The following is a 26661-nucleotide window of genomic DNA, read 5'->3' as shown; positions in this document are numbered from 1 at the left end:
TTTTGGAAGATAACAGAATTAAAATTTATTGGTCTGTACTGGACAAATTTCCTACCTTTTATTTCAAAAAATAATGAAAGCACGTGAACTAATCGCACAATGTAAATCACACTTAATGTATAAATAACTTACTCATACGCTCATCAATCATGGCTTTTCATACTAGAACCTCCCCCCTTTGACAAAATTGGGCATAAAATGAAAATTGACACGTACGCACATGTATATAGAGTTATAATTGCTTTGGCAGATGTTTGTCGGATATTTATCGGTCCACAATTTCGTTTTGGCAACTTTGTAAAGTGATTACCACCGAGCGTTTTACACGGTTATGGAGTGAACCGTTTTGTTGGGATGAAAATACATTGTGGAAAACCGGGGATTCCCATAATGTTATTACGGGCTTTCTTGGAATAAACGCCTGCAGTAGTTTTACAAATATTGAAAAGAAACAAGGATTTTTAGACACTCTTAGGTTGGGTTGCACCAACTTACTTTAACCGTAACATAACAATAAACGGTGTTTTGTGAATGGATTTTGACAGATTTTTGAAGTTTGTGAAAGTTAAAAGATGGTGCAACTCAGCCTTACTTGTTGGTTATGGTAAGTTATACATAGGTACTTTTAACATACTACGACGAAGCAAAAAGGAAGGGTTATGATTTTAGCAGTGAATATACTAGAAAACCCTTTATAATTTCAGACAAAAATCAAAATCAAAATCAAATAAGTTTATTTGCAGAACAAAATGTCATGATAATACAGGTATACAGTACAGGACAGTAACCTAATTAAGACAATACCACATTACCAATGCATTTTACCGACAGAAACTGTATTATTACAGTTTCTGTCGGTAAAATGCATTGGTATATTGGTATTTATATTTTTATTAGCGTCTAGTTTCTTTATTATTAAAGAAACTAGACGCTAATAAAAATATAAATAACTGTTCCTAACTATTACCTAAAGATTATAACTACTTAAATATGTAGGTAGTAGGTAAGTGTTAAAATTTCATTTCAGCGAATCGAAAACAGCTAGAATTTCAAGTCTGCCTACCGACATTTCAGGCGCCTATGAATTCTACAAACTCTATAATTTAATACTCCTGCCATTCCAGACCTGAGATTTAAAGTAAATACTTGGCAAAACAATTCTAAGCAGGCCGGTGCAAATTCTATAATACAGCGGCTCGGTTTCTGGGCTAAATATTACAGAAGCCCGTCAAGGTGTTGCATTTGATGAGGGTTGAGACTACACACGGATATAGAGTTGAGCAAGAAAGGTAATTATAATATTATGTTTCCTTCCTTTTGTACCCTTTGCACCACCGGCCTGCACCACTGGTGGTGCAAAGGGTATTTTTTAATCCCTTTTGCACCACCAATAGTGCCGCCCTAGCATTAACTGTATAACGATTATCTATAATAATATAATATTTTAATATTATAAAGATGAAAGATTTGTTTGTTTGTTTGTTTGTACTGAATAGGCTCCGAAACTACTGGACAGATTTGACAACATAACATAAAAATTAATAACAACCATTCATACCTACATAAAGTACCAGGGCAACATAATCATAAAGGAGCTATATCAAATTCTTCTTGGTTGACCCGAAAAATAAACATGTATCATAAAATAGCTCCTTTGGTTATGTTGCCCTGGTACCTACCTACTTCATTCGTTGTATGTAGGATATAGGCCCGGGGTATCGTGGGTCTGAAGTGAAATGATGACATCCACTGCTGGACAAAGGCTTCCCCCAAGGATCAACAACGATCGGTCCTGCGCCGCTCGCATACAGGCACCTCCCGCGAACTTCACCAGATCGTCGATCCACCTAGCCCGTCTTCCAGCCCGTTGCACGTCTTAATTACGTATAGTATAAAAATGTACGATAAAGAGAAAACTAAATAGGTAAATGCCAATCAGCCAAGTCGATTTCGAGCGCCAAGAGTCTCTAGACTAGTACATCTCTTTCTTTCTCATACTTCCTCCTCCTCTCGCATATTTTTGACACCTTACATTTAGCGAATGTCAACAGAAAGAAATCTACGAGAATATTTTTCAATTCGTTTGGGAGCTACATAAATAATGTTTTCAGAGTTACGAGTACAGGAGACTGATGTAACTAACCAAGCGTGGTTGATAATTTACCGGGACAAACTTGACTTAATTTTACTGGTTGGATTTTTATTGGCGGTCAAGCAGTGGAGTTGGGATGGGAATAGTCACGATTAAAATGTCCTACAGTTTTGAAGCACGATTTTAGATGGTGAAAATCACTAATTAAATTGATATTTGTTTGTCGAAAACTTAGATAGAGATAGCAGACTTCTAATTCAACAATATGGACACATTATTATGAATTTTATATGTATGTTGGAAGAAACCGTGTGTACGGCACAGTCTAAAGATAACACGCTGTGATGAGATAGAGCCGACTAGCTGTATGTAAATAAACCATTCGTGATGTTCATTACTGGGCTAATTACTGTACCTAGACTGTGCCCCAGGCACAATACGTCATCGCCAGGCTCACCCAGTATGCTAATGTGTTGATAGAACTTGCTTGAAATAGCTCTTGTATTAGTTCAGCCTAGTATGAGCCTAGTCCACTATTCTTTGTGCCACCATAGACCACTAGATGGATAAGTAAAACTAAGTAAGTAATGGTATAAACTCGTTTTTGGTTCCTTAAACATTATGATCGATGATGAATAAAAAATGACAACAAAATTTGACTTATGCCATCTCGATTTCACAAAAAACATCAGCAAAATAAATCGGTGTTTAGATTACTTTTATCCAAAATAGATTATAATTATTATGTTTTAAAAACTTTTGATTCACAATATGACGCGAGCATTAGCGAAACTAAACTTGCATAAAGAGGTAGATTTATTTTTATGTAAGCGCACTTTTGCAGCTAAAAAAGAAGAGCCGAAGAAAGCCACTGTTCCACAGAAGACTGTTGATCCACGGAGGGTGTTCAGGGTCTACCGGTACGGTGGGATCTTATCCAAAGAGGAACCAAAACTCCAGAGTTTCGAACTGGATGTCAGCACTTGCGGCAAAATGGTTCTCGACGCCCTCATCAAACTGAAAGACATGGACCCATCCTTGACCTTCAGAAGGTCATGTCGCGAAGGCATCTGTGGTTCCTGTGCTATAAACTTACAGGGCATAAATAAACTAGCTTGCATAACACAAATACCTCCTGATAAGACCGTCACAATCCACCCTATACCTCATATGTACATTATCAGAGACCTGGTGGCGGATATGACCCATTTCTTCAAAGGGTACGACAGCATTCGGCCGTATCTGATCAGGAAGAACGAAACGCCGCTTGGTAAAGTGCAGTTCGCTCAGAGCATCAATGATAACGTGAAGATGAATGGGCTCTACGAGTGCGTACTTTGTTCTTGCTGCTCGACGTCTTGCCCTAGCTACTGGTGGAATGGAAGACGGTTTCTGGGCCCTGCTTCATTGCTGCACGCTTACCGGTGGGTGATAGACTCCAGAGACGAAGACACGGAACAGAGGCTATACGATTTACGCGATGACTTCAAAGCATTCAGGTGCCACACTATCATGCAATGTAACCTGGCGTGCCCTAAGGGCCTGACACCAGCATTCGCAATAGCCAAACTTAAGAGACTGATATCGAAACTAGAGAAGAAACCGCGTCCTGAGTTAGATCCTATGAAACTTTCGTCCGGCAGTGGGTGTGTGAAGTGATGGCGATCAAATTCATATCATTGTGTTATTAAAGTATTGTATTGTATCTAAATGTCTTTTCTATTATGTAATAATAATTACAAAGAGTAGAGTCTGAGGTTATATACCTACTTTGATTTGTTAATGCTAGTGAGTGTATAGGTTATGTATTCTGTGGCATAGAGATCTACGAGTAAATGACATTATTTACGATTTAAATGGGGATGTTTTTAACAAAATATGCAAAGAAGTTTTCTTTCAGAGTTCCCTCTTAAGCTAGTATTTAGGTATGCAGACCAGAATGTGTACATATTAATTCTAAACCTAACGTCTTTTAAGAAATTATATGGGCCCACCAAGGAATTGAACCAGGATCAAGAGAGTCTCACTATGGAGGCTTTACTCATAAAGGGCAAGAGCTATCGACTATCGATTATCTCTCGATATACCTACAACTACAACACTATTGGAAATTCAAACTATCCTAAGGCTGAATAAATAAAAGAGTTCTGTGGGACTCTAAGACAACTACTCCTTCACCTGCCCAACTAATGGAAAAACTAAGTTTATTTCTAAAGGAAACACAACTTGTGTCCCCAGCCAAAGATAGTAAAGTAAAGCCGTAGTATATTCGTAGACTTAGGTAGGGGAGACCGAGGAGAATTGTGATATTGTCGATTTTTTGGAACTTATTATCCACTAGCGAGCTCAACAGTGCACGTTTTTTAGTTCAAGTCTCGAGCTAACAAATAGGTACGTGCTGTTGCGAGATCGCTGATAGTTAGGCCTTGTCCAGTAGGCCTAAGATGCGCACCGCGATAAGCGGTTATCACGCCATTTTATCGATTTTCCCCATACATTTTGACGTCGATAAAAGTTATCACGGCGCGCATCTTAGGCCTACAGGAGGACGAATTCACCGCGAATCCTACGCGCGTAGAATCATACGCGCGTTGGCGGACACGCAGCTAATACATTGCGTGAGACCAATTTGGTACAACAATTTTATTATATTTGCTTTATGTCAATTTGTATGATTCTATTTTTAGTACCAAATAAATATTTTTTCTTCTTCTTCTCCTTCTTAGTAGATTAAAACTGACAATAGCATGTCTGCGACTTTGTTCGTTATAGAAGCTCTCGTAATTTACTTTCGTCGGCATGTTTAGAGTTATGGTGATAGATGAGTTATATTTATATCTCTATAAAATAGTATACAAAGATATAATTTTAATCAAGTTATTTGAAGTTACAGAACATTAAATGTGGAAGTTCATGTCGCTTATTTTGCCTACACCATTGATCAAACAATTAATAATTAGTTTCAGTCAAATGACGTCCACTGCTGGACAAAGGCCTCCCCCAAGGTTTTCCACAATGAACGGTCCTGCGCTGCCCGCATCCAGGCTCTTCCCGCGACCTTTACCAGATCGTCGGTCCACCTAGTAGGAGGCCTGCCCAAAATTACATCATTAAATTAATATTCTGCCTTTGTTTGTAGCATGCGTGTTTCTGTAACAGTCCCAAAATATCGTATAAAACCGAGGGCAGAAGTTAGTCTCATAAATCCACAATTTCTAACGCAGCACTCTCGAATGCGTACATCAGAATGGCGGCCACTCGTAATTGTAATGGATTGCATAGTCCACGCGAGTTATCACTCATTCGGTTCCACCACTGCCCGTAACTATGTAGGTAAATAACTATACCTAGTAGGCATAGGTTAAGTGAAACAGCCAGCTCAATGCATTCAAGTGAAGCTCGCCTTGTGTGTAGGTAGGGATTTTCGTTTTTGCAAAAAAAAAAAAAATAATACAAACACTTGAATATACGAGTTGAACCTCTTCCTTTTTGAAGTCGGTTAATGACGTCCACTGCTAGACAAAGGCTTCCCCCAAGGTATTCACAATGAATGATCGTGAGTAGCCCGTATCCAGGTGGTTCTCGCATCCTTCACCAGATCGTCGGTCCACCTAGTGGAAGGACATTATGTCTTTCGGCCCTAGCTAGTCACAATAGTGACAAGATGCAACGACATATTAATGTCTGTGCTGATACCTACGGTATTTGGAACTGACTGGCCCTATACGCTGTCCGTATAGGGCCAGTCCGTCCGTCCAGACTCTCAGAATCTTCATCAGGCCGTCGGTAAACCTGTTTTTATTACGTCGTTCGGTTCGGTTTTAGATCATGTTTAAAATAAGTGTAGGTATAAATTGATTATCAAGCTCATAAAGGTAGCAGGATGGCTCTGGAAGCAAGCCGCTGCCAATCGGTCATTATTGAAGTCATTGGGGGAGGCCTATATCAAGCAGTGGACGTCCTATGGCTGAAATGATGATGATGACGATGATGATGATGATCTTCTTGTCGTGTCGACAACAAACCTACACAATGTCAGCCCAAAACTCTGCTACAAGAGTGGCGTTGTCAGTAGCATTCATTCCTCCTGCGTGCAGTTGTTTGGGCACGTAGAGCATGTGATGATGATGATGATGATGGTAAATTGATTTGGCTGTTCTACCTTGACTATGGTATCCAGCAAAAAGGCCCAACGCCAATTCTCTATTCAATTTGCATACGCAACAGCAGGGTTCACGCTTACATTGAATTCAGCTGAATAGCTTTCTCTATGTTGAGCCGTTTATTCTATTTAACGTGGAATACAATAGTAGACAGTAGCTCGGTAGCCATTGTTTTTGCACATGACTTGGGTCTTGATTACGAAGACAATTAGTTTTCAAGAACGGTAGACCGAGCGAAAAAATGGCGAAGATAGTTTTTTTAATTAGGTATATCTACTGGCGACTAAATTAATTAATCTTACTATCAAAAAATGAAATGAAAGAATTTATTTCTGAAAAATACAATTCCATATCTTTCAAATCTAATAAAATCCAGACTTAAAATTGACTAATCCAGTCCTTTCTAGACCCAACCTCAACCTCCTCAACCTCCACCCTGTGTGTTCACGCGCACTGTGAGACCTCATAGTAATGTTTGTGAATACGGGCGTTATTCATATTCTACCATCCTATAGTGTAAATTGTAACAATGAGATTGAAACCGAGTACCAGTGTCAGACGAGTTGCCATGGTGTCTGACATAGCTTAATAGAATCGACGGCTTATTAACCCGTGAAGCACAGAATAATGTTTCTTTTATCATACAAAATTCCTGATTTTTACTTCCTAATTTTATTTAAAAATTTAACAAGTTACCACTGTGTTAAAAAGAATTCGAGCTGTGCAAATGCAAGAGAGAAACCGTTGTAAAAAGTTACTAATTTAACTAACAGGGTATTGTTAACAAACTACCGCTCTGTAACATACAGGGAATTTCTTTCAAAAACACTGAAAAACTCTGTTGTTTCAGTTCTGTGTTGAAAGATAGTAAAAATATGCGATGCGCCCAACTTTTGAGAATGCAGCGAACTGTTGGTGGTATTTTTAAAGGCTTTCCGTCATAACAGTACGCTGGGCATTTCTCAGCGTTTTAAATAAAAATGTGCTCTATTTTCTCTATCATGAAATTGACCGACAAAAATGCCTTCTTTGCCCAAAGAAAACAACTAGGTAGAGGTAATAACATAAAAAAACATGTAGTTATACAATAAATGTTTGTTTTACACCTAAACATTAGAAGAACTAAACTGGCTTGTAGTTCAGTTCAAACTATAACCATCACTATCATCTATTGACATTTAATACCAGAAGAATTGCTCTAATATTGCATAGAGCGGGAATCGAACCCGCGACCTCTATTAGACTGGTAGAGTCACCACGTCAAATCAGCCTTCAAGAGGGTTCCTGTCGCCAGATTAAGTTTCAGTATGATATATGACGATGCATCAATCAATTACCGCACAATATTGCGCCATGTTGAAGTGTAAACAATATAGGGTGTAAAGTAAATATTATTGAGAGGGGAGACCGTGCCGAAAGTAGGTCAGACTGTAAATGTGTCATAGTGTAAATACTTGACACAATACGTGTGGATGTTTACCGTGATAAGGCCACGGCCACACTTACTCTGGGCATTGTGGCGTCGAAAGATGCGATATTCGATATAATAATGTTAAATTTTTAGCGACTTTGACGCAAATGTAGTGCATTCTTTTGATCGCGTGGCTTAGTATCTGAGCGAGTTTTCATAACGGCTTGCCTTCTGAAAAAATTGAATTATATCTTTTTAAAGACAACCAATTTGATTCAAACCCGTAATATGAAATTGATCGTATGAAATACCAATGTATGTTTTTAAATTACAGCTCACTTACACCCTTTTTGTTCTTTTCACGCTTTTCTGCAATAAAAAGCTCTAATTTGGTAGCGCATCATCATTATCATTTCAGTCATAGGACGTCCACTGCTGAACAAAGGCCTCCCCCAATGATTTCCATGTTGATCGATTGGTAGCGGCCTGCGTCCAGCGCCTTCCTGCTACATTTATGATGGCGCCTCGAGGTGTTACAATGGCGAACAGCGCTTGGTGTGGCCTTGCCCTTATACACATTATATTGACATAGTAGTGTTATTCTACCGACAGTCAACGCTATATGTAATTCCCTAATATAATAAATTTCCTTGCTCGTTCGGTAAAGAAACACTTCAATGTAAGTTTGTTTAAACATTTGTACAATAGTATTATTTTACCCTACATTCTGAAATATGACGAGAAAGAGTATTGAGAAATGAATGAGAAATATAACTGAGAAATAACTAAAGGAAAAAAAGTAAAAAAAACCGCCACTATATTTTTGAACAATTTGTGTCCACTACTTTTGCTTTCTGTCACATGACTTCATTTCGAATTTTATCCCTTAAAGACATCATAAATAAAATTGTCTTTTCTATAACTCGTGAAAACCTAAAATACGATCAAATATAAATTATACATAAATCTTTTTAACTTTAAAGGTTTTAATAAAAAAAAAAATTCAATATCGTTTAATCAATTGAACTTTAAAGGCAATATTTGAAAAAATGTTCCAATATCGTCCGTGAAAAGTTTTAATGAAAAGGCTTGTAATATAAATATCGTTTATTTGACGCGGAGAACTGTGGAGTCAGGTGACTATATTATGGTAGCTAGTGGAAAATTAAAGTCTATTGAATATTGTTGCTACTTCAAAAGATACTCTATAGAACGGAAAATATCAACACAGGCAGTGGAATGGAAGAATAATAAAAATCTCTTTACATTGAGCGCTGACTCTATTTGTATGCGTATCTAATAATATAAAGCAAATAGCTAAGATAAAAGTATTTAAAAACTTATCTAAGGTTCAAGCGAATAAAGTTAAATCTCTTCATTCTTAAACTAACTGGACAATTAAAACAGGAGATACCTAGATAGGTATCTCCTGTTTTAATTGTCCAGTTAGTTTAAGAATGAAGAGATTTAACTTTATTCGCTTGAAATAAAGTTCAACGTCTATCAAAATTGTTTACATTCTTGTGCTGATTATAGTCGCCACCAGCACATCAATCTACCACATTGTTATGATTTTCTCAATCGATTTTGAACCTTAACTTATTAAGATAAAGTCCATTTTGTCTTAGCAGGTAGTACTTGCGCACAAAGGCTTTTTTCGCCTACCCCCTAACGTATTGGGGTATTCACCTTGCCGAGTTAACCTATCCAACTTAGATAAGCGTTATTTATGGGTTAAGATATCTTCTAACAGTCGTCTTCTTCAATGAAAGAAATATGGACCCTGTGGCATCTTATCGATTTTTGGGAACATTGCTCTTTTTGCTGTACCTATATGTATTTAGAGATACTGAAAAATGTAATTCAGTATTAGCTATTTACGTTTTAAATAAAATGTTAGACTTTCGTTCGTTCTGTTATNCAGGATACACCTCTTAGTTTAAAAGTTATTACGATTTCTTTAAAATAAGTAATTGGAAGAAAAAAAAATCTATAATAAATTAAAAAAAAATCTCAAAAAAAATTTGACCTATTTTTTGTCGACAAAAATAGGTCTAGTTTCACCTATTTTCATATGTACACTTTAACGTGACTCACACTGTATATATAATATAGATAAAATAGTTACTTACCCTTAGGTAATTAATAATTGTAAAATTATTATTTGCAGTTCAGCTCAAGGTCAATCTCACCAAGATTTCATCCAGCCGATTACCTCAAGTTCAGGCGTCTACTATGATTACCTAGGCAGACTTAAGATAAATAATGGACAGCTGAAAATTGTAATACCGGTAGATATCGCGCATTTTAGGCCACATATGCAAAATATTGAAACTGTTTTCGAAACAACGAAACGATTATGTAATCAAACCCGAATTATAGAAATTGATGCAGAGTGCCGTAACTCATTGCAACCATTAGCAGCCCAATTGCAAGAAATGAAAAGAGAGTATGCGTCCATCTCTCACCTAGTAGACAATAGAACCAAACGTAGTGCATGGATAGGAGGTATAGGGACACTTTTGAAACAGATCTTCGGCTCCTTAGACGAAGATGATGGTTTGAGGTACGATGAAGCAATAGCATCATTGCAAAACAACGAAAAGAAGTTAGCCTCGCTTATGAAAGAGAATATCCTGATCACCAGTTCTACTTTAAAATATTATAATAACACCCTACATAAGATAAAAAGCAATGAAGCTAGCCTTGCTGAAGCTATCGACAAGCTCTCTACAAATATAAAAAACATAACTGAAATCACTAATGGACTACAAATACGCGCTAGTGTAAATGAAATACTTAGTATCCTAGAAACGTCAATACTTACCTTGTCATTCCAGCTTGAAGACATAACTAATGCCATTCTATTCAGCAGTCAAAACATCCTACACCCCGCGATAATAACACCAAGTCAATTACATCAAGAGCTTGCCGATAACTACAGGCATTTGCCTGGCGACCTTGAACTGCCTGTAACATTAGACATTAATTCTGTATATCTTATTTTTAACATTTCTAAGTTAGTATGTTATTACTTTAAGGATAAGATCATATTTGTGTTGCAAGTACCGTTAGTTAACACCAAAGAATATGTATTATTTCATACTATTGCACTTCCTACACCATATGAACCCAAGGAACCGAACTCTTTTAGCCTGATCATACCTGATCATAAATACATTGCAATGACCAAAGACAAATCTCATTATTGTACTTTTGACAACCTGAAAATCTGCAAATCCGTAGGCTCAGAAGACTTTGTATGTAATATCGAAAACCTGTATTCCACAGAGGCAAGGACGACCTGCCAAAGTGAATTATTAGCGAAAGTAATTAATAAAAAACCAGTACAGTGTGAATCTAAAATTATATTTGGAAAATTGGACATTTGGAAACCATTGTCAAATAACAAGTGGATCTTTATACAATCAGAACCTAACAAGATTTCAATAGACTGTCATAATGCAGAATTATATGAAACAAGTATTATTGGTACAGGCTTAGTCAGTATCCCCAAGGATTGCATTGGCTATTGTAAAAGCACGACGCTAATTCCAAAATACAATGTTTTAAATATCACATCACCAATCAATCACGTGCCAGATTTTAATTTGATCAACGATACTTGTTGTAACATAAATAAATTAAATGATGTAAGGGATAATGTGTCCCCTATCCACCTACATGACATAGATTTAGACGATTTTAATTCCGAAAACAAAAATAAAATAAAATCTCTTCTAGACGACTTAAAAAGCATCGAACACCCGCCAAATCCACATATTGTTAAATATGGGACACACTATTCCATTATCATAATCCTAATGTTTATTGCTATAATTGCTACATTATGTTATTGTACCACTAAGCGACTATTTTGTAAATCCGGAAGCAATCGTCCCTTTAAATTTAAAATCAACCTAAATAGACCTTCATCCCAAACACCCCCCGAAACAATAGACAGTACAGACAGACAGGACCCTAACAATTTTGATATAGAAATGACCAGCCCTGTTGCCCCGCTCAGAACCAAAATTTAACAGAGACTTGGAGTCTTCAACCCCAAGTCTCCTCTAGAAGGGGGAGGTGTTATGCCCTGGCCGCCCATCCCGCCATGTCAGCAGTTTGGGATCCAAAGCCATGTCTCTCAGCCTTTCGAGTAGTCAGTCCGTGCTCAGATCCCATAGTCGGCGGTTGCTCCTGGATAATTAATCCGAATTCAAGTTCTAATTAAAAGAAGTTTTTTTTAAAAAGTTAATTTCAATTCCCCGCGTAACAGAATGCTAGGCGCCCGCGGTCGCCGCCATCTCTTATATTAGCTCGGTCCGTGCGGCGTGCGGCCGCGCAGCCGTAGGGTTGTCAAAATCTCTGCGCTCGGTGCTAGGGCTGTCGATGCGTCGCGGGGCGCGTCACATCCTCCCTTGTTTTGGAGATTTTTACCTGGAAAAATCACAAGTCTGGTACATAAAGGTTCTTAAAGCACAACTAAAAGTCATGTCAATAATAAGTTATTTTTGGGTAACTTCATAACGAGTGGAAAACAACAATGTAAAACATGACTGAATTTGTATTTAATCATTAGCCCAATAATAACTCTTTATTTAGAACATGACAGTACATTCATTTACTTATAGCAATATCAGTTAATTTGGTCTTGAAACAATGTTATTAAGGTACCCTTAATTTTTTTTTTGCTTACAATGAACTAAATCAAACGCTAATTATAGCTAACTTAGTTTTGAAACAATGTTATTAAGATACCTTTAATTTTTTTGCTTACAATGAACTAATTAAACGCTAATTATTATATGATCAAACGAACTTACCAAGTGAAGTTCGATCTCAATTATCCTGTTTTCGCCGAAGAGATTTATTTTACCATGTAGTACCCCTGTACGACAAGCCAATCCGCACACAATATTCAGCGCAGTAGTAGTAAAAAACAAAAGAGCGGGCAACCCCACCCCTACCACGCTGTGGGCTCGGTGTCCGAGCGGTCTCATTATATTTAGAGAAGAGATGACATTGACGTTTACCTCTAGGGAAGAAGATATAGAAATCTTCGGGNACGTTCGCCAATTACTCCGCTCGCGTCGAAAAAAAAAATGAAGTCGCCCGAAAAAAAATGAAGTCGTCGAAAAAATGAAGTCGCGGAGAAACGAAAATTGCGCACCGACACAAATAATGCGGCGCAAACAACACGGCAATAAAGATTTATGGCTTGGATTTTTTACGGAGAGTTTGGGGGGCTGGGGAGAGGAGGCAGCGGAAATCCATTTATTTCTCTCATAGTGAACAATATCACAAGATTCACAAGTCAACTTTGAGAAAAAATAGATAAGTGTTTAATTTATTTTCAATTAATTATTATAACATTCATACTTTCAATTTATTATCAGTAAATATAGAGCGATCATCACCTGATCGTCGGTCCACCTAGTGGGAGGCCTGCCCACGGTACGTCTTCCGGCCCGTTCGCGGGAAGAACCTGGATGCGGGCAGCTCAGGACCGGTTGTTGGGTAAACACTTTGGGGAGGCCTTTGTCCAGCAGTGGACGTCATATGGCTGAAATATAGAGATAATTATTGATTTCTATATGTATTACTTTTTGTGATGACTTACTTGACTTATGGTCCTATGTCCCCTAGATGGGGCAGAGGGCGTCCACAACAGTCCTCCATCTCGTTCGGTCTTGAGCTTCTCGCATGATCTCGCTCAAGGTCTTGCCGATCTTCTTCGCCTCGTCCGCTACAGTGCGCCGCCAAGTTTGCCTGGGTCGACCACGTTTATTACTTTTTGTGATGAGTTAAAATAAACTTGCACGCGTGATCGTATAGTGACATGCGTTCTTATTAATTTGTGTCGCTTGCAACTTCGAGATCGCTTCGCCATGTAAATCTATCATGTAATTTAATCTGTCACGTACCTATTTTACTTTCTTATCGTGGGAAGATGCGAATATGATTAAGTTGATATTTTATGTATGATACGTATGCTCAAAATTAGTTTAAAATATATAGTAATATTTAAGAATGTCTCTACCTATTTTATGGGTAGACAACTCAATGAATGATAGTTTTACTTATTCAAGAAAGAAGACTTATGCCCGTTTTCACCATCAATCCCAAATTTTTAAGCGACCCCTATGAAAACAAAATGCCCGATATGTGTTACCACAGTGGTCACTTAAAAATTAGGGATTGGTGCAGGTGAAAATGGGCATAATTCAGTAAATATTTTTATTATTACTTCACGTTTGTTTCACAAAAAAAAATCAAAATAAATAGTTATTTTATTTAACTAGTCTTTCTCTCAATTTGACCCACCAAACGCTGTAAGCTTATAACTCAAAGCTCTAAAGCGCTGGTAATGAACTGACGAAGCCGGCAGGCGTCACCATGGCAATGATTTGGGAAGGATCGCCCAAATTGTGATATGTTTGATTGAAGTTATAACGTCTGGGCGTAGCGTAGGGCGCACGATGTTCTGATTATTTTCCCTTTGAACTTGAATATTGCTACACTAAAAAGGAACCTATTAGTTTAGACAGAGGCATCCTTTTCAAGTCAAACTGTGATGATAGTGAACGTTACCAAATTACTTAAAAAAAAAAAATTGTTGTCCCGAAAACAATGAAAAAACCTATGTGGTTAGTAAAGTTTCAACGAGTCCGTTCCTAGAACTTCCTCCTTTTTTGAAGTCGGTTAAAACCCAGAGTTGTACTCAATTCCTTATTATAAATACAACTCCTTATTATAAAAACAATGGATGGAGATACAAAAATACCTGTAACATCTACTTGTAATACCCATATTCGCAAATTAAATATATTTGAATTTGAACTCATAATAGCTAGTTTTTTTGAAAAAATTCAACCATATTGATACTCGTATTATGAAATCTCTTATCTAGATTCCAATTTTATTGAAGCATAAATTCAACATTAATATTATTTGGAAAAATGTAAATTTAGATGTTAGCGTCGTTTATTCTACGGGTATTTAACTGGCCTTCAGGGCATGCATTTACTACAGCTCTACAAAACAAAATCAACGCAGCAACCCTTCCAATGCACGCATGGTTGCAAATTTCAAATTATCAACGTGCCAGTACGCAACGTGAAGCTAAATCAGATTTTAGCACCTTCTCCCATATTTCATATCACGTCTATATTCAACGCCAATGGAACCCAGTACCTACTTACATTTGTAGTTCGTTCGTTTCAGCCGAATGACGTCCAATGCTGGACAAAGGCCTCCCCCAAGGATTTCCACAAAGACCGCTCCTGCGCCGCTCGCATCCAGGCACTTCCCGCGACCTTCACCAGATCGTCGGTCCACCTAGTGGGAGGCCTGCCCATTTGTAGTTAAGTGCTAAAAATTACTCAAACACAAATTAACTGTCTTATAGCCGAGTAAGCGCAAGAAAAGCGATTCGAGACACTTCAAACTAGAAGACCACTGGTTGACAAAGTCAAACACCAGTGAATCAAAACGTATGTAGTATGAGATTTATGATTTTTGCCCCAATTTAGACGAAGCGATTGTAGAAAGGCAAGCTATTTTACTACAATATAACCTCTCTACTGGCAGATATTCGCACGCGCATAAGCATTATTCAGTTTGTAATCAAAGATAGCTCAATCTAATAAAGATAAAACCATTTCAGTGACAATGTCATTCAGCTCAGCCTGAAAGTTTGCCAGTTACTATTGGCACGAACTGTAGATATTAACATACACGTATCCAGGATGCACTAGCCCGTGCAGAGTGGTCAATATATACAGTGAGTGGCCAATAAATCGTACAGATACAGAAATGCGAGGCCATTCACTCGGCCTGCAGTGCAGTTCGTAATTGTCGTTTATTACTATAAGGAATGTGCGCACCTGGTGTATAAACTAGAGCTAAAACCTAAAAGGTGCTAGAGGTGGATACCTTATAGCTACTATCACTTTGAAGAAACGAGCTTTCGGAGTAAGTAAAGTAATGGTTTTGGCCTTTAAAATAAATAAAAAACATTTGAAAACTTTGCAATGAAACACTATAGTGTACGGTATGATAGCATTGAATATTATTTCATCCATTATAGTTATGGTTAAAGTTTTTTTAAAAACGGCAGTAGGCATCTTAGGGCCGATTCTAATGAACTTTTTTTTGGAAGTTCTACCTAGGAAACGTTTCCTTGAGCATATAATTATTACGTATACGGAAGTTCTTTAAAAAACCTCTTAAGTTGTACATACCATCTAAAAAAGTGGCGAAAGTGAAAAATATCGTAAGTACTAAACTCGGTAATTTATATTCTTTTGTCTTAAAACGTAACATCAGCCTCACACAAAGGGTCGCAACGTGGAGTAAGGTCTTATGTATGTATGTATATCTTGTATGTATACTCCTTTCCTTTGTACTATAACATGACGGATAGCATGTTTTTCGTAAACAAATGACGGTCGTACCATTGGAACTCTCTTGTTTTTGATGATTCCATATTTGATTTTGCTGCGTTCGATGGTTCGTGGTGAAAAGAAGAGAATGCAAATAAAACGAATGAATAACGTTATTAATTATGATAATACAAAAAGAATGTGATAGAAATTACTGAAGTTGTTTTGTTAAAAACTGTAAGAGATGCTCTTTTGTTTTTTTTTCATTACTTGTATTGTCCTATAGTTTCATTGATGCGATACAATGACAGTAATAAATCACGGTATCACTGTGATATCTTATGAAGGTCTATCGTATTAAATTGCATACTATTATTTTGCAGCAAAAATAATAGTCTGATGTGATGTCAACTAAATACGAAATTGACATTAAGTGGTCGTATTTTTCTATTTCCAAAAAAGTTTCAGTCCAGTAGTAGGGGGTTGCGTGTGTCGCACGGGCCTCGTACGTGATGTAATCCGTTAAAATTCTCGTCGCGAGCCCGTCACGTTTATAAATAAGGCGTCGAATTTTTGTCGTTTGACACGACATCAAAGATGTGGCGCAACCTTAATCTTTGCATGACGTTCATACGTAAAATGCAAATACGCGACACGTCACATTTTCATTTTAAAGGGTTACATAATTAAGTCATGTTTAAATTAAAGTGCGGCGTTTTATTTATGTGTTATAATAAGAAACCCCACTTCCTTATAACTGAACACCTTTTAGCTTTCCTAAGAAGACGATTTCTTAAAAAATCGAGGCATTTATCTTTCCATTAATTTTCTTAGCTATTCTAAAGGTGTTTAAGTATTATTGTTAATACAACAACAATAATAGCGGGAACAAATAGCAAACAGGATGAAGAATAATTAATTCTAACACACTTTGTCCTTCTCATTTTCGCATACCAATCATGTTTTGTAATGGAATCTCCTCAGATGTTATTTATAATACAGTAATACGCCCACATCATGGATGTCTGATGGTTAAGTCGTTGCTTAGTGGGCTTATTCAAATTATTTGTCGTTTTGTATAAGTATTTGTATATTTGGTATCTATTTTAAGAACGGGCGAGGTTTTAGGGTTTGTGTATGGCTTTACAATGAATTGTAACTATAAGTCGAATTACGCAAAATGATGACTTGCAAAGAGGAGCTATTTATAACAACACCGGCAACAAAGATTTACCTACCTACCTACTTAAAAAATCTCTAGCTCCAAATAATACAAATACACAGTTTCCTATTTTATCAAAGCTGTATTTCTGGAGCTTATAGCTCTTGTTGTAACTAAATAATTTGAATTTTAATATCATTGAATAACAATGTAATAGGTATTTTGTAAAAAGTATTTTCACTATATTATGTAGTCCCAATTTCGAAAAGGAAACTTTATTTTCACACAAACGATTGTCAAGCCGACTTTCCTTAACTTTAACACTTTACCCATTTACATAGACAAACCCTAACCGTAGCCAAGACTGTTTAGCTAAACAAACGCTATAAAGACGCGAGCACACGGCCAAATCGCTGGCACTCATAAGCACGCGTTTGGCACGCACCGCTGGCACCGAGTGGCGATTTGGCATCTTCCGACATGCAAACTTGCGCATCGTCAGCACTAGGCTTTAGGATTGCGTGTGTACACTAGTAGGAGGATATAGAGTGGAAACTTTATCCTTACATGACCAAGCGAAGCAAAATGGCTACGTCCAACCGCAGGACATGAATCTCATCACTTGACGTTCGCCCAAGCCATACTCTACACGTGGGTTAAGTATGGATTGGTGTCATTGTCAGCTGAACTATCAAACCCTCGGTCTTTAAATCTAGAGTACCAATTGCCCTGCCAAGATGAGAGAACGGAAGCGCACGATTGTGATTTACTAACAAGGCGTTAATTTTGTGCCAATAGGTCATTAACTATGTAACGGCTAAGGCACACATTTTGACTAATGTGTAGGAATTGTGGAGGACTTATATGACTAGGATTATTACTAGTACCCTATGACGAGAGTAAGAGAAAAATAATAGTGAAATTACAAGCTTTATACAACAACATATTTATAAACGGTCACAAAAATCAACCCACGTTACAGTATGCAACGTTTCACGCGTCGTTTGCATAATATATGTACATATTTCCACAATACGTAGGCAAATTAAACCAGTATTATTCACCCTTAGAATCGGCGCTAATAACCGCACAGAATCGAACCCCTTTCAGGTGCCTGAAATTCGTATATTGAAAGTGGGTTCTCTTTTTACCTATGAAATAATTTGTATGCGGGGTGACAAGGTTTTAAATCGATTTTCTATTGACGCGTTTTTAAACCCCTTTGGCTGAAATGGAATTAAGTTCAGTGTTGCTGTCATAAGGGTAGGGTATTATTTTATTTTTAACTAGCTGACCCGGCGAACTTTGTTCCGCCTTAATGGCAATAAATAAGCAGACTTTTTTTTTAATTTCGAACGGGATAAAAAGTATCCTATGTCCTTCTCCTGGCTCTAAACTACCTCCCTGACAATTTTCAGCTAAATCGGTTCAGCCGTTCTTGAGTTATAAGTGGTGTAACTAACACGACTTTCTTTTATATATATAGATATATAGATATTTATTGTATACGTAAGAGGTTTTTTTTCAACCAGCTAATATAGCAGTGGGAATACAACATAAAATTATTGCAGGTATTTTAAAGAACCTACGAAAGATGAGCGAGTAAAAATTATACCAACCGAATTGAGAATCTCCTCTTTTTGTTAAAAAGGTCAAGTAGATAGTAGATGCCACATCTCGTTAACAAACGTTAACAATCTGTAGTTTAATTTGTTAAACAATTCGCTCTTGTTAAAACAATAGAATAAAAATGTATACTGTCCACCATTTTTTATAAAAAAGAAAGAAAAGAACATAAATGTGATGAAACAAAGACTTCATACAACAATCATCCTTTGTCTCACTGTACTAAATTCGAGCTCAAAGCAAACAATAATTGTAACATAGAAAGTAACTTTACGTTAATTCAAACTCGCAAACAAAACTGAGTACTACTGAATAAATCATACATTAATATCTACGAAGTTGCAACAAATAGAAAAGTTTTACAAGTGAAAATTGTACGAAACGTAATTTTGTTGAGCACCTTAAATTAAGGCAGGAAGGTCCCAAATGAAAAACAAAGTTTCGTCCTTGTTTCTATTAAAGTCGTAATTAATTGTGAGGAAAATTGAAGGTACGGACGAAAAATACAACGGAATATTTTCCGATTTTCATCTGCTCGAATATTGTTCTGGGTATGAAAATTAAATCATCTTGATTTTGTATTACGTAAAATTAAATATTGTATTTTAAAGTTAATATAACAAGTAAATTGACCAACTTTTCTGAGCTTTTCATAATTTAGGCTGAGTTGCACCATTTTATTTTGACTTTAACAAACGTCAAAAATCTGACAAACTCCGTACAAAAAGACCGGTTATCGTTGTAGTTACTGTTAAAGTTATGTGGTACAACTCAGCCTGAATGTAGGCAAGTAGGTAAAGATATTGTTTTAGTAATCGTTTGGTTTGGTGATAGTCAATTTTGACATGTCAAGTTCCCAAATTGTGCCTAACATGAACCGGTAAAGTCTAGTTTCACGCCTTTCTTTGAGTCTAGCTCCGCCTGTGCGTGTGCGTGAATAAGCCTAACCATGTAAATTGCACAGCCGAGCAGAGCCGGCGGTCACGTCTAACTTTTATTGGTTCAGCGACTTGACCGAATGTGGAAGGCCTTGGAAAATTCAACTCGGTTTAAACCTTAAAGGAATTAATGTGTTTGCTATTGAAAAAGTGTAAATAAAGCAAGGGAAACTACCTATATGAAATAGGTTTTATTATTCCTGTACCTCTAGTACGAAAAACTTTCGAGTTCGTTTCGTTTGCGTATTCAAAGTGTCATCGAAAAATTTTGTATGAAAAATTAAACAGCGCCCCCTAGGGCGGCTATAATATAGGGGGCGCTGTTTAATTTTTCATACAAAATTTTTCGATGACACTTTGAATACGCAACGAAACGAACTCGAAAGTTTTTCCTACTAGAGGTACTGATCGGGTATGAGTATAGAACCGAGAAAAATAAACACCGAAAGAGTTACGAGAGCGGATAGAGGAAACTTTTTTTTTTATGTGATAGGAGGCAAACTTTCTGGTTCAGTATCAAAATAATTATGTACGAGTATGTACATCTTATAAGTTTGGTAATTATACATTTTGAATATGACCATATTTATAAGTAAAAGCTCGACTAAATTGTGGTAATCCCACTCGTGACACCTGCATAATTTAGCTTAATACGAGAGCTTAACGAGAGCTTTTTAAGAACAAAAAAAAGATACAATTACAAACTATTATAATTTACGTAGATAGAGAACATTATTGGACGTACTTATCCTACTTCAACTTATTTAAACACAGGTACCCAACTAACTAATGCTCACTGTATTGTACACCGTTATCTNTCAGAACCTAACAAGATTTCAATAGACTGTCATAATGCAGAATTATATGAAACAAGTATTATTGGTACAGGCTTAGTCAGTATCCCCAAGGATTGCATTGGCTATTGTAAAAGCACGACGCTAATTCCAAAATACAATGTTTTAAATATCACATCACCAATCAATCACGTGCCAGATTTTAATTTGATCAACGATACTTGTTGTAACATAAATAAATTAAATGATGTAAGGGATAATGTGTCCCCTATCCACCTACATGACATAGATTTAGACGATTTTAATTCCGAAAACAAAAATAAAATAAAATCTCTTCTAGACGACTTAAAAAGCATCGAACACCCGCCAAATCCACATATTGTTAAATATGGGACACACTATTCCATTATCATAATCCTAATGTTTATTGCTATAATTGCTACATTATGTTATTGTACCGCTAAGCGACTATTTTGTAAATCCGGAAGCAATCGTTCCTTTAAATTTAAAATCAACCTAAATAGACCTTCATCCCAAACACCCCCCGAAACACTAGACAGTACAGACAGACAGGACCCTAACAATTTTGATATAGAAATGACCAGCCCTGTTGCCCCGCTCAGAACCAAAATTTAACAGAGACTTGGAGTCTTCAACCCCAAGTCTCCTCTAGAAGGGGGAGGTGTTATATCCGGTATTTGCATCCCTTATTGCTGCCCTGGCCGCCCATCCCGCCATGTCAGCAGTTTGGGATCCAAAGCCATGTCTCTCAGCCTTTCGAGTAGTCAGTCCGTGCTCAGATCCCAAAGTAGGCGGTTGCTCCCGGATAATTAATCCGAATTCAAGTTCTAATTAAAAGAAGTTTTTTTTAAAAAGCTAATTTCAATTCCCCGCGTAACAGCTCGCGCGTAATTATGTTGCTGTTACGCTCGCACACTCACTGCGGGTGTCAGTCAGATAGTAGTCAGACAGTATAGTAGGAGGCCTGCCCACGATACGTCTTCCAGCCCGTGGTCGCCACTCGAGGACTTTCCTGCCCCAACGGCCATCGTCTCTACGAGCTATGTGCCCCGCCCACTGCCACTATATTTTAGCAATTCTGCGAGCTATGTCGATCACTTTGGTTCTCCTGCGGTAATCCTACTAATATTATAAATGCGAAAGTTTGGATATCTGGATGTCTGGATGTCTGGATGTTGGTTACTCTTTCACGCAAAAAACTACAGAACGGATTTTGATGCAACTTTACAGTATTATTGTTTATAGACCAGAATAAAATAAAGGCTATAATTTACGACGATCTGTGACAAACTGAATTTTACGCGGGTGTAGCCGCGGGCAACAGCTAGTAATTAATTATGCTTCTGCACAAAAATTTAAGCCGATAGAGTTAAGCTGCGCACCTCGCTGGAATGCGACTCTCCCTCGCACTCACCCGCACACCTCCCCGCGCTCGCCCCGTTCGTACCAGAGCCCCGATTACGGTAACTTTTTTTAACGTCTACAATCCAGACGCGTTTCTGATTCTGCGATACGATTGGTCAAAACAGCTGACGTACGCTGTTGAACGACCAATGGTATCGCAGAATCGAGAAGCGTGTCTGGATTGTAGACGTTAAAAGTTACCGTAATCGGGGCTCAGAGCGTCGCTGTGACGTCACGGCTGTCAGGTGTTAACTTGATCGGATACTACATATTTGTATTCTACTACTAAAGCAATTCAGATTGCCGTATGGAGTCTTAAGCTATTTCAATAAAGATGATTCTGCATTAAAAATGTAGAGTTTAAGGCTTCTCATTTTTCTATGCATTTTATTTTCAGTTTCAACTATTCAATAGCAGATAGATGGATTGGTGAATTTAATGAAAAAAACATATCAAAGGTAAGTTTACACATGAAACAATAATAGCCACGATATACGATAGCCCAACGGTGAAGTGGTCGGATGGCCGACTCGAGATCCGAGGAAGATTTATTAAAAGTATGACGCCATTTAATTTTGATTTGTTTGAATATTTTTAATCAATTTTTAGATGGCGGCTGCAACCTCTTTATACAATAAACATCAAGACCTAACACCTATTCTTCGTTGGGAAAATGTCATAGATAAAGTAGACTTAGTGCATCCACCAGTGACCTCCATTGAGTGAGTTTCATATTATGATGTAATTTTGGTTAGTAGTTGAGATGGACTTCAAAAGCTTAACCCTGATGTTCCTTAAGTTTCATGTGTCGTTGCAATTTCATCCGAAAGAAGCCAGAAAATTGTATAATCATCATCAGGTCACTAAAGTCGCTGCTACAGAAGCAAAGAGAGAGACAAACACTCCCTATGTTTGCTAGACGAGTTAGGGAGACCTGATATCCTCATTTTTTTCCTGGTTTGCCTTTTAAGACATCCATGGGAAAAGTGGGAGTGGCTCCATTCTATTCAGCCAGATCCACGCAGCTATTCATACAAAACGTTCATTTGTTTCAGCCAAATGACGTCCACTGCTGGACAAAGGCCCTCCAAGGATTTCTGGCCCTGCACTGCCAGCATGTAGGTCCTTTCCGTGACCTTCACTAGATCCTCGGTCTACCCAGTGATTAGGCCTGCCTACGTCTTCCATCCCGTAGTCGCTTTTCGAGATCTTTTCTGCCCCAACAGCCATCGGATACAAAATGAAATTTTAACCCTTTTCAGGACCAGATACTTCTACCGCATCCCAACTTACGGTGCTGGAAAATTCGAGAATCAGTTCTTGAGGCCACTCAGCTATGGCTCATGGATATCAGTAGTAATTGTGATAACACTATGCGCGTGCGTTTTGCTGATATCAGCTAAACTGGAGAGGCGACGATCAGCGGGGCAGTACGCCATCTTCTCTGTACTGGCTTCAATGTGCCAGCAATGTATGTGTTGCTTTATTCATGGAGATAATTAGTACCTATAATAACTTGTGAGCTTGCTTACATTTTTTGGTGTTGCAGTTTTTGAAGATAATACCAGTTTTACACCAAGAGTATCCGCTGGTAAGTCCACCACATCTGATATTCTAAGATTAAACATCACCTCATTTCATGATAAAGTCATACTGGCTTTTACCTTATTTCGGTTAGTCACAGTAAATCTTTATCCCTCTTTCAAAAACCGCAGCAAAAACTATCTTGATTTTTTTGGAATTCAAATTCATGACATGAAAAGGTATATTTTCTTTTTCTGTAACTTTAAACTTCTCACTCTTCTTACTCAAGAAGAAAATCTAGTAGTCTCCTATTTCAAGTGTTGCTAACAAAATGCCTTTAAAATACAGCTCGCCAACTAACAATTTTTGTGACTGGCATCTCCTGTGTCTTGATCTACAACTACTACACGAGCAGCGTGGTCAGCTGGCTGCTGAACGGACCTCCTCCTTCCATCAACTCCTTGCAAGAACTGCTGGAAAGCCCCCTGGAACTGATATTCGAGGACATAGGGTATACCAGGTCTTGGTTGCAGGTCAGTTGATTCATTCCATTTCCAAAATTAATATTTTTGGCAAAATAATGGCAACAATGGACCGACGACCTGATAAAGGTAGCAGGAAGGCGCTGGATGCAGGCCGCTACCAATCGTGCGATGTGGAAGTCATTGGGGGAGGCTTACGTTCAGCAGTGGACGTCCTATGGCTAAAATGATGATGATGAATGGCAACACTAGAATTTTGAACGTTATAAATCTTAAATTCACAACTCACAACAGGCTTTAATTTGGGAGTACACCTAACTTGGGTAAATTACCAGACCAACTGAGAAAGTCAGAGATAACACAAAGATACACCATATAAAATTATCACTTCACGGGATTTATTGCAACAATATCGAAACGTCGGGAGGGTAAATATTATTTACCGTTAAAATAGATATTGTTGCAATAAATCCCGTGAAGTGATAATTTTATAGTAAAAAATGCAACATAATAGTTTAAAATATTATACACCATATATTTTATTTCTAGAAAAAATCCTACTACTATAATATAAGAAATATAGAAATCGAAGACGAGCTTCGAAAGAAGAAGGTTTTCAATAAGAAACCTAATGCACCACTACTAGTACCCGTCGAAGAAGGAATAAAACTGGTCAAAGCTGGAGGTATGCACCAATTAACCACATAAAAATTAGCGGTCTATTTGATCACATGACTTTGATCACTCAGGTGATCGAATAAGCGAATAAGTTGGGGCATTGTAACAATGGACCCTCTACTGGCATTACAATAGCTATATTTTTAGTACTGAAACTCAAAATAAAAAAAAATGGTTGTGTTCTCATGCTCTTAATGAAACCATAAGTTTGTTTATTTATTTATTTATTGTTAGGCATACACAACAAGTAACAATCACAAATAATAAAGAAAGTAACTTATGCTTAGATCTAGATCATCACTCAAATAACGTGTACACACAGCATGGTTAAAATATTACGTAAACACTATTATATTATTGACTTAATTAACAGTATTAAATATAGTAAGTTAGTTTTAAAACAAATTAGGTAACAATACTAGCTATGTCAAAGTAATGCCCGAAGAGGAAGCGCAGTAGAGGATCTTTTTGACGTTGCGACGGAATCGGACGTGCTTAGGCTCAAAAATATCGAGATCTAGTGATATCGATGTTTACTTGATCTTTCTCCAGGATATGCCTACCACACTGACACCAACAACGCCAATAGGCTGATATCGCAGACGTTCACACAAAGCGAGCTGTGTGAACTCGGCTCTTTGCAATCCATGGCGAAGGCGGAACTGTATCCAGCCTTGCAAAGGAACAGCCCTTACAAGGAGTTCTTTGTTTGGGGGTAATAAATATTCAGAGATTAATTTTAGACTGATACCATAATTATGGTAGTACATTATGGTATCCCACCGACGATCTGGTGAAGGTCGCGGGAGGTGCCTGGATGCGAGCGTCACAGGACCGGTCTTTATGGAAATCCTTGGGGGAGACCTTTGTCCAGCAGTGGATGTCTTTCGGCTGGAACAAACGAACGAACGAACCATATGGTTTATTTAGACGATATTATGGTCATCAAGATCTGGTCTCCTTTTTACCCTCGACCAGTAAGTAGGTCTAAGATGCGCGCCGCGGTAAGGCGGTTATCACGCCATTTTATTGATTTTGCCCATACATTTTGACGTCGATAAAAATTATCACGGCGCGCATCTTAGGTCTACGGATATATCATTCTACCAAGTTGAGAGGATAAATTGAAGACAAAAAGGTTTTAATACTGTGGAATTGAACAAAAACATAAAGAAGCGTTTCTAATTATTGACTTAGGTATCAAGATGACTACTTAAGTATTTCAAATGCTCCAGTACCATGTCTAACGACACTTTCCCAGATCGTAGTACGAGTATCGGTAATTAAGAGAGCAGGATCACTGTTTTCTATGATCTTCCAGTTCCATACGTCTCTACGAGCGTGGCATAGTAAAGTTTGTCCAGCGCCGCATCTCGTCGCCTGCTGTGGAGTGCGAGGGTAGCTCACCGAGGGCTCTGGCTTTGGGAGGGGCCGCTCCTGCCTTCCTACTGTTAGCTGCTGGGTACCTGCTGGCCACGGTTATTATGCTGGTGGAGAGGTTAGAACTGCTTTTGAAGATTTTTTGCAAGCTTAAATTAATTTGGAGCAATGATTATTAAGAGGAAAGTTTTCTTCTTCTTCTTATCGTGTCGACAATAAACCTACACAGTGTCAGACCAAAACTCCGCTACAAGAGTGGCGTTGTCAGCAGCATTCATTAAATCCTAATGCGTGCAGTTACTCGGGCACTCAGGGCACGACATCATGTGCTTCATCAACTGGGGAACAAAACCGCACCTGCACTCCATGTTTGAGCCATCCAAGAATCCCCACCTGACCAGGCTGTCCTTACTACGGCCTACCTGCGTCCGAAGTCTATATGAAAGTTTTGATGCATGTGTTAAAATAGCATGTGAGATAGCTTAAGCATTCAGAATCAAATCTTGATAAATATGCCTTTAACAGCTATCCAACCTAAATACAATGAGATTATTTTCCCCAGTAAACCATAAAGGCAAACGCTTTCGGGACTTCAGTTA

At 37.8% G+C, this 26661-nt stretch overlaps 3 protein-coding genes across 3 annotated transcripts in view; all 3 read left to right on the top strand.

Moving 5' to 3' along the window:
- The window catches only part of LOC114355161 (uncharacterized), a 104575-nt gene that overhangs the window by 77185 nt on the left and 729 nt on the right, over nt 1-26661 (top strand). Inside the window, exons 7-14 of the mRNA XM_028307857.1 lie at nt 22396-22456; nt 22608-22720; nt 23261-23469; nt 23548-23589; nt 23871-24055; nt 24554-24689; nt 25235-25397; nt 26004-26180. Coding sequence (XP_028163658.1) covers nt 22396-22456; nt 22608-22720; nt 23261-23469; nt 23548-23589; nt 23871-24055; nt 24554-24689; nt 25235-25397; nt 26004-26180 — 1086 coding nt within the window. The remainder of the gene's footprint in view (nt 1-22395; nt 22457-22607; nt 22721-23260; nt 23470-23547; nt 23590-23870; nt 24056-24553; nt 24690-25234; nt 25398-26003; nt 26181-26661) is intronic.
- Nucleotides 2770-3751, top strand: LOC114355182 (succinate dehydrogenase [ubiquinone] iron-sulfur subunit). The gene has a single exon (XM_028307886.1). It carries the CDS (start codon nt 2864-2866, stop codon nt 3749-3751), a length of 888 nt encoding a protein of 295 aa, XP_028163687.1. The 5' UTR covers nt 2770-2863.
- LOC114355180 (uncharacterized) lies at nt 9777-21300 on the top strand. The gene is made up of 2 exons (XM_028307884.1): nt 9777-11752; nt 21256-21300. The coding sequence occupies exon 1, from the start codon at nt 9985-9987 to the stop codon at nt 11704-11706; it is 1722 nt and encodes a 573-aa protein (XP_028163685.1). The 5' UTR covers nt 9777-9984; the 3' UTR covers nt 11707-11752; nt 21256-21300.

This window comes from Ostrinia furnacalis, unplaced genomic scaffold (assembly GCF_004193835.3).
Source record: "Ostrinia furnacalis isolate ACB-3 unplaced genomic scaffold, ASM419383v2 OfSCF2357, whole genome shotgun sequence".
Taxonomy (NCBI): domain Eukaryota; kingdom Metazoa; phylum Arthropoda; class Insecta; order Lepidoptera; family Crambidae; genus Ostrinia; species Ostrinia furnacalis.
This window is presented reverse-complemented; position numbering and strand designations above follow the sequence as displayed.

Bases quoted from the DNA above. Each gene is read 5' to 3' on its own strand.
- LOC114355182 (XM_028307886.1), top strand. From the start codon at position 2,864: ATGACGCGAGCATTAGCGAAACTAAACTTGCATAAAGAGGTAGATTTA.
- LOC114355180 (XM_028307884.1), top strand. From the start codon at position 9,985: ATGCAAAATATTGAAACTGTTTTCGAAACAACGAAACGATTATGTAAT.